The following is a 14,773-nucleotide window of genomic DNA, read 5'->3' on the forward strand; positions in this document are numbered from 1 at the left end:
AGTAAAACAGTGTTTCTCAATAAAGCTGCTGCATTACGGTCATGAAGGACGTCGACCAAAGCTAGCGTAACCCTTTTACACTCCGAGCATTTTTTTGTAAAATTAGGGATTGATTTTTCTGTTTTTTTGAACAACAACAACAACAAAAACAGTTCAAAAATGCATGTTGCACATCTTTTTATTCCTGGGTCATCAAAGGATTATGTCACGAACCTTTGTCCAGAATTTTTGAAAGTGTTATAACCAGCTAAGGTTGAAGAATTTCAAATGCCAAATATGGAAAATCGAACACATTGCTTAGTTAATGATAAACTATAAATATCAGTAAGGTTTTGACAACTGATCATGAAAATTGTAACATTTCGCTTGAATTTGAAGTATTGCACATCGAGGTTGAGCAAATGATCAAAATGGCTCTTTTTGACAATATTTTAACAATAATACTAATAATATTCTACACCTCTTCTACTCCTGCCTTGTCATTGTGGTGCCATTTTGTCAATGTAATCGTGAGAAAAATGGATATTTCCAGCAGATGCGATATGTAACATCGCGGATGCAAGATGGCGGCCACTGACGAAACTCATTTCGTTACCATGTGAAGTGCTGCCATCTGGTGTTGAATGAAAGAGCTATTATTCTTCTATATGCCGGCCAAAATGATGTCTTTATAACGAGTACAACAGAAGTTATGGCCCACAGAAATCAAGGGGACGCCGGCATCCCCAATTGTACAGCGTGGAGTGTAAAGGGTTAAAATAGCAGAATGCTATAATGACTCAGTCGTTATTTTTCATCAACAGTTTGAGCTCCCTAATATATTATTTACAGTAAAATATCTAATGGATTAATGTCTAAAAACATGCCACGTTATGGTAATGATCACCTATGGTGGGGAAGTATGCATATTGATGTTACAAGTTACCAGAGGTGGGTAAAAATGCGTTTTTGAGAAAAATGTACTTCTAAGAGTAGTTTTACCATGCATTACTTTTTAATTGAGTAGATTTGTGAAGAAGAAACGTTACTCTTACTCCGCTACTTTGGGCTACACTAGAGTTTTTACATTTTTCTTCTTTATTCTACATATTGACTTTATTTTTGTCAGAGGTGCCAACAGTGGCGGTCTCAGTTTCACCAATGAGACGTCATAACAATAACCACATGACTCCATTAGACCAATCGGAGGTAACAATGCTTTTTCTCCACTGGAGGGCGCTCATGATATTTGGACAGGTGATGTTTCATAGCGTTGTTCCAGTCTGAATCGATGATTTTTTTTCGCCTAATATGGACATGAACTCATTTGCTCCCAGAAACGCATAAATACGTTCTATTTTTAAATGCTTCATTGTCCCAAAAACGTATTTATACATCTTTTGCGTTTTTTTTTTTTTTTTTTTTTTTACAAGAAGAATCTATAGCTTGCGGTCTATCAGAGAAACAAAAAACAAACCCATTTTTTAGCAATAAAACTGGCCCCTGGAGGGCAGTAGCGCATTTTGTAAAGACCCAAAACCCGATTCAACAGCAATGAAAAGCCGGGCAGCACGCTCAGAGCGCTGCCGGAAGTATGTCAGGCGACGGACGACCGAACAAAACAACCGAGAGGACGCCTGGAATCCCAGGCGTTGGACGACGGAACAAAACGACAGACCACCGTGCAGCGGGCTCGCCAAGCAGACCCCGCAGCGATTAAAAAATAATCCATCTTTGTGAGACAGACAACGATGAGGGAAAAGTTTACACGGCAGACATGGCAACAACGGCGTCATCTCCGCGACAACAGGCGTCATCTCTCAGTAGTCATGTGTAAACAAATTGTTGCTTTGCTATCAAAAGGCCTATGGAATGGAAAAAGATATGAACTTTTTTTTGTCTGCTGAAAGAAGAGAGTCTGATTTTTCTTTTGGTGGGTTCCATGTTTATATAGCAATAGAACAGAATTTTCTGTGGGCCTTGCAAAATCAGTCAAAATCCAGAAAAACGGCCGGGAGCGAAGGGCCTTGCTCTGGTGAAAATGGCTGGGAGTGAATGAGTTAATAGGTTATAGTACAATATAATAATAACAGTTCTTCTAGATGAATTTGTACTGACAAAAAATATATACCATTATTTAAAAAAAAAAAAAATTAGACATTGTAAACAGTTACTCACAATATTACTCATTACTTGAGTATTCTCTTCAACGAATACTTTTTTACTTGTACTTGAGTAAATTTTTGGTTGACTATTTTTACTTTTACTTGAGTAATATTATTTATAAGTAGCACTAGTCTTACTTGAGTAAAATATTTTGGCTACGATAACCACCTCTGCAATTAACAATATCAGAAAAGTCTTAAGCTTGTAGCCATCTTTTGTCTTGCCTTCTTTGTGGTGCATGATGGGTCAAAATAACTATTGGAAAGGAGAAAAAAACTGAGGGCATGAAAGCTGCATGCTTGGACACTAGATTTTCCTTCAATATAATTTTATACAAAGCAAGAAACCATTATTATTTTATCGTAATCTGCTAAATTATAGCATGTTAAACAAATTTATCTTTATGAAGCATATGAAGCTCTAAAGTTAGTTAAAAAAAACATACAAAATACTATTTTTGTAACTGGCACACATAATAGACATAAAACATCTTCAAAGACGTGGTTATGGTTAGCTTTACAAAGTTAGCCTAGTTCAAGTTAGCTTCTTTTATTTTAGTTTAGGTTAGGTTCATGAAGCTAACATTATTAAAAATAGGAATAAATGAGGATCCGAACACAACAAAAGAGCACTTGCACAGCAAAAGTCTGCTAGCTTAAATGGTATAAAATGCTAAGTTTTTTTTTTTAACAAAGCTCTTTACAAATCATTCAAATTCATACTGTATTCCCACCAAAAACTGCAAAAGATATACTTCTGAACTAAATAACGAATGCACAAACATATTAGCTCAAACAAAAACTTACCTTATGTTGGTTTGAATAGGGAGCTGTTGGATTCAGCCATGTTAGATAAATGTCATAATCACTGCTGTCACTAGAGGGCAGTATATCCACCAAAATCAATAAAACTAAACCAAACACTTTGAAAACAAACCATTACAACGCCACTCTAATTAAACGAATCCTCAAAGCAGCAAAATTTGATTTGAAGCTTTTTTCCAATTGAATTACTAAAGTGAATCAATTGTTGCAGCACTAACAACTTTACAGTACAGCTTTACTGTAAATAGAATATTTGGCGCTCAAACTGCTAATGAGAAAAAATGACTGAGTCACCATGTTTTTCTGACATTTTAAGCTAGCTTTGGTAAATGCCCTTTATTACCATAATGTGTTTGAGAGCTATGAGAATCAGAAATGATGAGCACGAGTGCAGCACGCTGGAGCTCCAAGATTGTTTATTTCTGAATTTTACCGTGTTATTTTGCCCTAACAGACCGTTTAGTTTAGTCCAACAATTGAACGATTTATAATAGGTTGAATGTTACAAGGTTAGACTGCTGTTGTCTCAGCATGCCACAACAACTCAACCCATTTGTCAAAGTAGCACCTCATTTTTTGTGTCTCCTGTCACCTGTCTCCAAGGGTCATCTCATATCAAGTAGAGGACTGGACATGGTGTCCTCTCCTCAGAAGAACATGTTTTATCACTGTATTGTATCGTACGGATGTTTCATGAATCTTTTCGAATGTACTCATGGGTCCTAGAACCCTTTTTCCTGATTTCGTGAGTTAAATACATATTTATTTCATGTTTTTCTTTTGTAGACTCCGGGCGCGAGCTAGTTATCACAGATCCAGTAGTCAGGAGTCGAGAGCTCTTCATCTCCGACTATGTGGACACTTACCATGCTGCTGCTCTCAGGTAAACTAGCTCACATACTCAGTGTTATCTATCGTAAAGTTGGCCACCATCAGATGCAAATTTATATAAAAAAGATTGACATCATTTTTATTCGTGTTATCTCCTGACAAATTTGCAATTCCTAACAACTATAACTCTTTGCGACAACGCGTCGCTCAGGCGGGTTGTAATATTACAGTATCACATGCTTTTATTTTGTTTTGTGTGCACAATTTCACTTGATTCACTTTTGTTTTTCATAATTAAACACACTTGAGAGAGCTGATGTCTAATAATGTTTATCTACTCTTCCACAGGGGGAAATGCAACATTTCACATTTCTCCGACATTTTTGCTGCCAGGGAGTTCAAAGCCCGCATTGACTCCTTTTTCTATATCCTGGGATACAACCCAGAGACCAGGTAAGGAGCACTTTTATGACCACCTTTGAAATGGCACCTGCTGTACTGTATATGCATTAGACATAGCTGATGATGTAGGATTCACTCTAGGACTGCAGCTATCGAATGTTTTAGTAATGGAGTATTCTGCTGAATATTCCATCGATTAACCCTCCTGTTGTCCTCATTTTCTGTATACACCCCGTGTCCTCCGGGTCAAAATGACCCGTCTTCACTGAACCCCCAATATAAGCAGCTTAATTGAATTTTAAACACCAAATTTTATTTTTCTTGAAGAAACAACTTGTCATCACCACAAAATATGTGAATACCTGAGTTTTCTCTCTTCACTTGTATCTCAATATCTTAAGAAAAGAAAAAGAAAATAGGCAACAATGAGTTTTGAATAATTTTTTATTCAACCCAATGACTGTTTTTTTCTTTTTTTTTTTTCCTATCCAGTGAACAATTTTAGACAATATACAATACAAAAATATGAAAACTAACATTAACCCATTCAACTAATTAACATTTCAAAATACGAAAAATAACATTAACCCATTGAACTAATTAACACACATCGGGCAGTATGCAAGTGCACAGCCTTTGCAGAAATATTTTTTACACCTGCAGCACACAGTATGTGTTTTACAGTCCTTCTTTTGAGGGCAGAACTGACATCTCTTCCTCTTACTTGCCTTAGCTGAGGAAGTGGCTGTGGTAGTTGGAGCCTCAGGTTGATCAGGAGCTCCTGCACTCTGAACAGCTTTCACAACTGCTGCTGAGGCTTCTGTGCGGGGAACATGCTTCCTTCTTTCAATGAGTGGAGTTACAAGGCCCTTTCCTAGCTGCTCCAGGAACACCCTCCTCTTGTTGTGCTTACCAGACATCCAGGTTGGGTTGATCTCTCTCCAAATTACAAAGGTATTGTAGGAGGAAACATCAATGATGTTGTGGAAGATGACGAGGGGCCAGCGGGCAGTCATCCTTCTACAGCTGTACGTTCCAATCACCATATCTAGGTTGTCCACACCTCCTTTGTTGCGGTTGTAGTCTAGAATGATGACTGGCTTCCTGTCCTCACGATCGCTCATGTCACCATCTGTGTGCAGTGTGCTCAGAAGAACCACATTCTTGTTTTTCTTTGGGAGGTAAGAAACAAGAGTGGTTGTGGGCATGAAGGCAAACTTTGATGAGAAGACCTCTCTCTCTTTTGACGCAAGCAGTGCAGGTGGGAGCTCAGGCTTGTTTTTTCGAACTGTACCAACCATGGTGATCTTCCTATTTAGGAGCTGCTGTCCGAGTTCATAAGAGGTGAAGAAATTGTCACATGTCACATTGTGACCCCTCAGTCCCTCTGTCACATCAAGCACAACTCGCATCCCCTGGTTCTTCTCTGGGCATCCACCGGTCAACTTCCCGGTATAGACTTGCATTTTCCAAGCATAGCTTGATTTGGCATCGCAAGCCACCCATGACTTGATCCCATATTATTTTGCCATTTTTTGAAAGGAAAGTCTTTCAGCTTCAGGGTTTTTTTCTTCTTCTGAAGATGAATTATCATGCTCTGGGTTGTATTCTTCCCCAGCTTCTTCTGATACATCCTCCACTTCCTCTTCTGTATCACAGTTGTCTTGCTGGACATCTGAAAATATCAGCTCTAGAGCATCCTCAACATTATAATGCACACTCATGGCTTCAGCACAGAGAGAATGTGGGGTCCTGCCATCTGCAGCACCTTTATATCCTTTGGAAATCCACAGAAAAAAAGATTTGCAGTCTGCGAGAATGGCACCTATCTTGTGTTGTTTACGTGTGATATTGTCTTGTTCACATTTACAACTAATTGATCTGAGACTGATCAAAGGCACAGAAGTCTGCGAAAACACCACCTGATATGTCTTGTTTACTTCTGCTATTGATTGATCTGAGACACAACAAAAAGTTGTAACATTCTGTGGTGTGTAAATGACTCTGTGACCTTGATTTCAACTCTATTTGCCTCACGGGTCATTTTGACCCGAAGACCATCTTTGCAAATTCTTTTGTACAGCTTAGTTGGAAATGTGAACAAAAGCAACATTTAGCTTTTTCTGCTGTTGGGGCCAATCTAGGAAAAGTCATAAAATTTCAAGTTAAAAAAAAATTGTTTAAGGGATTTTTTGTTTGTTTTTAACACAGCAGCGGGTCATTTTGACCCGAGGACAACAGGAGGGTTAATTGAGTAAACTGATAAAACATTTTTTTCTAGGTAGAGAGCAATTAGGAATATACATTTCACCTAATATTGACCAATTTTAGACAATCTGAGATGCAGTTGTTGGCTGCTTCAACAATGTACAGCGTACCTCGACAATCTTTTCAATATCCGACATAAAATTTGACTCGCCATTTGTTTCTACATCGGACAACATGCTCAAAATACGGCAATTTATGACAGCGCCGCAGTTTCTTTGTTTTGCCACAAGACGGACACAGATTTTCTTGTGAGAGAAATCAACATGGGTTCCAACAATGTTAGTGCAGGTAGTAAAAAAAGGTGGAATATGAGGCTTACCATTGAAATGAGGATGGAAATTATAGAAGAATATGAGCGTGGGGTGCGCATCCGTGAACTGGCTCAACCATACGGCCATAGACTGTCTATGATCTTGGCTGTCCTCCTCTGTTCGCCAGTCTTTATAAGTTATGGTGCATGTGACAGGATAAAAAAAGTCCTAAATAGCATTATTATGTGAATTAAAATCATATTTTGAGACGATTCGACTATATACAACAATTTGGCAAAGCGCAGATGAAGAGAAATTAGTCTTTTAATCTGCCAATTTGCCCCGCCTATTATTACAACGCTGTAGCGTCCCCAGATGGATGATGACATCGACAGGGTTACAATTTCAGCTCATTTAGAATTCAGCCCATTGAGGGGGAAGATTCAGAACGAGGAAAATTGCGACAGCGAGCAGCAAAATGTCATCATTGTTTTTATCTCTATTCCAATATTTTTACAAGATATTCTTTTGATCTAAGTATTTTTCCCCAATTGCTAAATAAATGGTATGGTCATGACAAATAAGTCTTGTGCTAAACGGAATATGAAATATTAAAAATGCATTCATTCAGTACGACAGGGCAAAATTACTGCATAATGGTCAAAACTGTCAACTTCTTGCACCTCTCGAACGGTATTTTATGCCACCGGACTTTGTCCGGCTTTTGTCATTTCCCTGCCCCAGTTTCGGAGAGCGTAAACAAACCAGGATGGAGGCGTGACAGCTAGCCGACATGCAACCCGAACCGAGCGGCGCTTCGAAGTCTTATGCTCGCCTTCTGAAGCAAAAAATCTCTCAAAACTATCCCAGATCATGTCACACGGCGGCGGGGTTGTCGATTGTCTTCACCGATCGGCAACCCCACCGGCGGCGAGCAAGTTACAGCTCGTCGTTCCCCTGCTGCGCGCAGAAGAGCTTGTTTGCCGGGGAAGAAGGTAGAGGGGGCTGGAAGTCTGGCCGATATAGAGAACCACACAAGCATAAGCCGAGTATAGCGCTCTCACGGAGGACACGCGAAGAGGACCAAGGGGGGTGTGCGACAAGCTGCCGGTCGTCGGTCAGATGGCCTTCTCTGTAAACAAGGAGCATTGTCAGCCACAAAATGCAAGCCACCTCCATATTAAAACATGTGGCATGATCCCAGTATTTGACATAATCCAAAACACGATGTTTACTCACTTCCTTGTAAGTCCAATGGTCCCACAGTTGTCGGACTTGTTCTGGCAAATCTCTGCGGTGAACGGGAACTTTTTGATACCCAAAAAGGCTCACACGCCTCTCCCTGGTGCAGCAACAAAACCCTGCAGCAAATTTGGCTGGTGTGATGCGAAAAATAAAGAATTAATTGACGAAACCAGCTGTCCGTCTGCATGCTATAAAGCAATGCTGTATTGTGAGATGCTGACCCCGTTGACATCACATTCGCATTCCTCCTCAATCCAGGAAGTCACTCATTTTCATGGCGCGGGTTTCAAAAAATTGAATATATAAATCGATCACTTCCACACACATCCAAGCGGTCCATTTATTCAGGACCATAAAATACTGCTTAAAATATGAAATAAACATGCTTTTTGCACTTTAAAATTGCTCTTTACCTTAAAATATGTTTTGTCCGATTACTCGATTAATCGATGGAATTTTCAGTAGAATACTCGATTACTAAAATATTTGATAGCTGCAGCCTTTCAACTAAACATACTGTATGATCCGATGCACCTCGATGTTGTAACTCTTAGCATTATTATAGCATTAGCATCAACTCTAACTTGGCCATAATCCTCAAACTCTCAGAAAACTACTTTTTTTTTTTTTTTTTTTTTTTTTTTTTTTTGGTTACATACAGTGCGTTTCGTCTAGGTGGGTGTAAATAACCGAAAATAATGTTTTCTGTTTTCCTGCTGTGTGTAGTAGGCTTGTCATCATAAAGTTTGGTTGGCATTTTTCTTGTAGATGGTAGAATACTCATTGCGTTAGCTTAGCATTCAGGTTAGTTTCTTTCCAAAACCGCAGAATTTTGTTAAAAGTAGCCCAAATTTAATCAAGTTGCCCAATGCATTTTTATCTCGCACAGTGTGTCCAATTATAAATTAAAAAGGTCAAGTGATAAAATTAACAATCTGTAGTCTTTGAGTTAGGGAAGATTTCTTTTGCTAATTCTGAGAAGTGATCAGCAATAGTTGCAGGCAAATTGTGTTCGGCAACAAATTGGCAGATTAAAACAGACACGGGCGAGAGAAGAGCGGAAAGGAGGGAAAAGTGTTGTGACGCTGTTTCAAACGTGATGCTAGGTTAGGTGGCTCCAGTATTTCCTGACTCTAGCCGACAGCCTACAATCTACGCCCACTTGATGCTACGTTAGATAGCACATGCATATAGAACTGGATGCGAAATGACAGACTCGGCCACGTTAGTAAACAGCCGCCATTTTAAAGCAGTAGACTTTCAGAAAGGCTCTGTTGTAGTGAACCTTCCTAGCTAACCTAAGTAACATTTTATCTAAAATACTCCTAAATTGGCAAAATCTTGACTTGAATCTAACTTTAAATGATGAAACAGTTTTAAAACTTTCCACATGTCGAAAGTAGACAAAAGGGAATTAATGCAAAAACGGGAGCAATTTTAACAACTTTAACGGTTGATTAAATGACTTCCAAACATAGCAAAGGTTACTATGTTTTTTTTTGTTGAAAAAATGAAAAACATGAAAAGTAACAGCAGTTACTTTGCTAAGTAACTAATTACTCTTACATTCAAGTAACAGAGTTACTAACTCAATTACTTTTTGGGAGAAGTAATTTGTAACTGTAATTAATGACTTTTTAAAAGTAAAATTAACAACACTGGTCATAAAGATGAAGTCTGCAGAATGAAAAATGAAGAAAGCGGAGATTTTATTCTGCCAATTTGTTGCCAAACACAATTTGCCCGCAACTATTGCTGATCACTGCTCAGAATTAGCAAAAGAAATCTTCCCTGACTCAAAAGATTGCCTCGGTAAATTAATTTTATCAATTGACCTTTTTAACTTATAATTGAACTCACTAACGAACTACCTTCAAGTCAAACAGAATTGCGAGCTGAAGTGCAGCCATCAAAAGACATGATAGAAATCGCCAAAAGTGCTACATACAATTATAACAAACGTCACTGTTAAATTTTAGAAATCATGATATAGCTGAAGATATTGATTGTTCTTTGCACCAGGTTATATGTGACAATATTACCAATAAATTCATATTGCTTTAAAAATTGAGTTTTATTTTTGTTTCATATCGCACGCTATATACAACGTTGTAAGATTAGTCACCAATTTGTAAGGACATACGTCACTTTGTAAGATTGCCAACGGCCTCGGATTGACAGGTATGAGAATACTCGATTACTAAATTATTCGATAGCTGCAGCTTTATTGGGAACTTGCTTGTGCAGGCGTTGACTGTAGGTAAGGGCGCCATCTGCTGGACTTTAAAGAGGGATGCCCCTCTTAGGAAGAGAGTTATTCTTAATTATTACAGTGCGGCATCATCAACTTGTTAGTGCTTATTGCACTGTTCTTAGCATGGTAGGCTTCGCAGTTGCCGATCCCTGTTTCTTCCTGTCCTCATGTTTGGTATTCCGAGCGCGCGTCTGCAGCCTCGCAATTGCACCCGTGTTTATGATGGCGCAGACGCACGGGGAGGGGGTCGTGGCTCGTGGGTGGAGAGGGGCAACCATTTGAGTCTCGTGCGTGTGTCTGCGCCTGTGGTTGGCCGGTCGCCGCCGCGAGGTCGCGGCACATGCTCAGTGACGTCCCCCGTAAGCTGGCGGCGCTCGCAGACTGCTGAGGTCACGGCACGAAGTCTGTGCACGCCTCTCCATTTTCAGCACCCACGCACAATTGCGCGCGTCGTACAGACGAAGCGTCGGCCGCCAAAGAGAGGCTCCATGTCGGACATGGACGACCTGTTCAGCCCGCGGAGGTAGGTGTTCGCGCGCTCGATTGCCTTTCCTCCGCTGTCATTGTGCGCTCGGGCTGAAATATAGCGGCGGATTGCTAGCGTGGCTCCATTTTGCAGCTCCTGTTTACAATCGGGATGACATGGCGGGCGTTCGGCAGCCGGCTCGCACACAAAGCTCGGAGCTGCCTGCCCAGGCTCTTCTCTTGTTTTTACTCTGCTGTAATTATGTCAGTGTGCCACATGCTCGTGCCGCTATTGGTTGAAATTGATAAAGAGGCGGGGCTAAGGCTGATTGCGAGCACGCACAAAGTGCAATCGTGTTCAAGACTTAATGACAGATTTTGCCATTGGACTATCAATTGATCATTACTTGGCGTTTATAAAGAGTTGAGACATTTACCCACCCTAGGCGGCAAGTACATTTTAAACAATTAAAACAAAATGATAATGCCTAAATCGTAACAATCATGAGCAGAATGTGTATATCCAGAGGTGGGTAGTCACGTGCAGTGTTTAAAGTGGGATTTGACAGGTGGGAGAGCCCGAAAAATTCGGGGTTGCGGCACAGTAGGGAAAATGGCGTACATCATGGCAAAAAAGTGTATTGTCTTTATGCTGTCAAGAGAGATGCAGGCTGGTGTTCTGTCAGAGTAGCATACCCTGATGCTAAGATGCGCTTTTCTACGTATTAAATGTTGCTTTAAGCGTTTTATAATACAGTACTTATAATATTTATTCAAATATAGATGTAGTTTTGGACTAACGCTGGGCCGCATCTGATAAAGTTTTGTGGCCACCTCCTTTTTCCGTCTGCATGTTAACGGAAAAATGATGTCCTACACTTATGTCATGTTATGTATTTTTTATGCTTAATACATGCCATAAATTAAATGCTTTAGGGCTGCAGTTATAGAATAATTTAGTAATGGAGTATTTGACTGAAAATTCTATCGCTTGATCAAGTAATCGGTTAAAAAAAAAAATAATATTTTTTTTTTAGGTGAAGAGCAATTACAGTGGTATGAAAAAGTATCTGAACTTTTTGGAATTTCTCACATTTCTGCATAAAATTACCATCAGATGTGATCTGGTCTTTTTCAAAATCACACAGATGAAACAGTGTTGTGATCTGATTTTTGTCAAAATTAAACAGATGAAAATATATTGTCTGCTTTAACTAAAACCACCCAAACATTTATAGGTTTTCATATTTTAATGAGGATAGTATGCAAACAATGACAGAAGTGGGGAAAATAAGTAAGTGAACCCTCTGCCTAAGGAGACTTAAAGAGGAACTGAAACTAATTTTTACCAAACATTTTAAGTCAGGTGTGTGCCCAATCACTAATGAGTGGTTTAAAGCTGCCCTTCCCACTATAAAACAAACACCTGGTAAGAAATGTGTTGATGAGAAGCATTGTCTGATGTGCATCATGGCTCGGTCAAAATGGCTGTCTGAAGACCTGCGATCAAGGATTTTGGATTTGTATAAAGCTGGGAAAGGATACAAAACCATCTCTAAAAGTCTGGTTGTTCATCAAACAACAGTCAGAGAAGTCGTCTACAGATGGAGAGAGTTTGGCACTGTCGCTTCTCTCTAAAGGAGTGGCCGTCCACCTTAGATGACGCCAAGAGTTCAGCGCAGAATACTCAGAGAGGTAATAAAGAACCCTAGAGTGTCTGCTAAAGACTTACAGAAATCACTGGCATAGTCCAATATCTCTGTGCACACATCAACTATATGTAAAACTATGGCCAAGAATGATGTTCATGGTACGACATCACAGAGGAAGCCACTGATGTCTAAAAAAAAAAAAAAACATTGTTGCTCGTTTAATGTTCGCAAAAAGGCACATGGATACCCCACTGAAGTTTTGCCAAAATATTTTGTGGATTGATTAAACCAAAGTTGAATTGTTTGGGAGTAACACACAACGTCATGTGTGGAGGAAAAATGGAACAACTTACCAACATCAACGCCTCATCCCCACTGTGAAGCATGGTGGAGAGAACATCATGATTTGGGGCTGTTTTCCTGCCTCAGGGCCTGGAGAACGTGCAATCATTAATGTAAGAATGAAGTCAAAAGTTTATTGGAATGTTTTGCAGGGAAGCCCGAGGCCGTCTTGTCAGACAGTTGAAGCTAAAAAGAGGATAAATGCTGCAACAAGACAATGATCCAAAACACAGCAGTAAATCAACTTCAGAATAGTTTTAGAAGAACAAAATACATGTTCTGGAGTGGCCAAGTCAAAGTCCAGACTTGAACCCCATTGAGATGCTGTGGCATGACCTAAAGACAGTGATTCATGCCAGACATCGCAGGAATCTGACTGAACTACAGCAGTTTTGTAGAGAAGAATGGGCCAAGATTAGGAAGCGTCTGGTTGAAGTTATTGATGCTAAAGGGGGAGGCACAAATTATAAAATGTGATGGTTCTCTTATTTTTCCCCCTTCTGTCATTGTTTGCATGCTATCCTCATTAAAATATGACAACCTGTAAATATTAGGGTGGATTTAGTTAAAGCAGACAGTTTTTTCATCTGTGTGGTTTTGACAAAGATCAGATCACATTTGATGGTGATTTTATGCAGAAATGTGAGAAATTCCAAAAGGTTCAGACACTTTTTCATACCACTTTATAAATATACAAACAAGACAATTCACCTACTATTGAACCATTTTGAGACAACTGCATCTCAGATGTGACTAGAAGAAAAAAAAACAAAAATTCACGGCTTTCACTCAAAAAAAAACTTTTAAATCTTATTTTTAAAAAATCTTATTTCATACCTAAAAATGTCAAATGCTTGATAACACACATTACTTAAAGGTTAGGTGTTTTTCCCAAGTGTTTCAATTGAATTTCCATTTGTGGCAAGCTACTTTCAGTTCTAGTTAAGTTTAAGTCTAAATTGTAAGTCCTGATAGGATTTTGAGTTTTTGCAGTGTTAATAAAATAAATGTATGATACCTATTGTACTGGAGCACATTAGGCACCAGTGCTACTTGGTGTTTTATCCATCAATGATAGCCGAGCTAAAATTGACATTTAGCTTTATTATGTTTTTATTTTACACCCTCATCACTCTACAGCGCTGTGTTTTTGCAGATTATATAAAGCCTGTATGTAAGACACGTTAGCCACGCATTGACAGTAGTCATAATTCATAGAAGCCTAGCCCTCTGCATGGGTAACGTTATCTTATTTATTAGCGCTGAGCAGTCTAATGCTTGAAGATGGCGGCTGCTTACTAACGCCGGTGAGTCTGTCATTTCGCATCTAGTTCCATATACATGTGATCTATATGAGACGCATCAGACTACCGAAGCATCATGCGGGCGTAGTTTGTAGCAACGTTGGCATAGTTTGTAGATGTGTAGGGTGCCTCTATGCACGTGACGTCAGCAGGTTGTCCCGCATTAAAAGTAGTCAAGCAAATTGTGATCCTTAGAGCTTGCAAAATAAATGATTCCTCGAGGGGAATAAAATTACTAGGATCAATTTTTAAACTTGATTTACTCGAGTATTCGTTTCAGCTCTAAAATGGTTCTTTTGGCAAAAAACGAAATCACGGCAATACTGTGTGAACTCCATTTACGCCATTTTGACTCTACGACGCTGGAGTCTTGTCCGCCATTTTGTCTTCAGTCTTTTTTGTTGCATAAACAATACCTTAGTGTACCTCACCGTATCTTATTTTTTAGTTTATTAATATGACGTGTTCTGTCCTCACTAAATGTGAAGTTGTTCAGCTTTACAGACATCAAACAAAGCAATTGTGCTTTTTGAAGCGTTTGACTTCCTTTACTTCTGACAATTTGTAAAGTTGTAACACTCATATATATGTCAAAAACGACATGCATTTCACACACTTGACAAGATTAAGTGTTCAAACGTTGTATGTAAATTTAGTAGATTAAATTAGCCTCATTTTTCTAGCAAAAATCCACTATCCTAAATGCTACAAATGCTAACGTATTTACAATTCTCATAGCAACTCGCTCCCATATAACTCCACAAACTGTAGCTGTAAACTTAATTACAAA

The 14,773-nt window shown here is 39.2% G+C and overlaps 1 protein-coding gene across 5 annotated transcripts in view; it reads left to right on the forward strand.

Annotated features, from left to right (window-relative positions):
* Positions 1 to 14,773, forward strand: part of rerea (arginine-glutamic acid dipeptide (RE) repeats a) — a 403,494-nt gene that overhangs the window by 305,542 nt on the left and 83,179 nt on the right. For 4 of the 5 annotated variants that reach the window (XM_057829516.1, XM_057829515.1, XM_057829518.1 and 1 more), the window contains exons 5-6: positions 3,756 to 3,852; positions 4,149 to 4,253. In XM_057829516.1, coding sequence (XP_057685499.1) covers positions 3,756 to 3,852; positions 4,149 to 4,253 — 202 coding nt within the window. Of the gene's footprint in view, positions 1 to 3,755; positions 3,853 to 4,148; positions 4,254 to 8,993; positions 10,744 to 14,773 lie in introns of those variants that run through there. The other variant, XM_057829519.1, reaches the window with a different exon arrangement.

This window comes from Corythoichthys intestinalis, chromosome 2 (genome assembly GCF_030265065.1).
Source record: "Corythoichthys intestinalis isolate RoL2023-P3 chromosome 2, ASM3026506v1, whole genome shotgun sequence".
In the NCBI taxonomy this organism is placed as follows: domain Eukaryota; kingdom Metazoa; phylum Chordata; class Actinopteri; order Syngnathiformes; family Syngnathidae; genus Corythoichthys; species Corythoichthys intestinalis.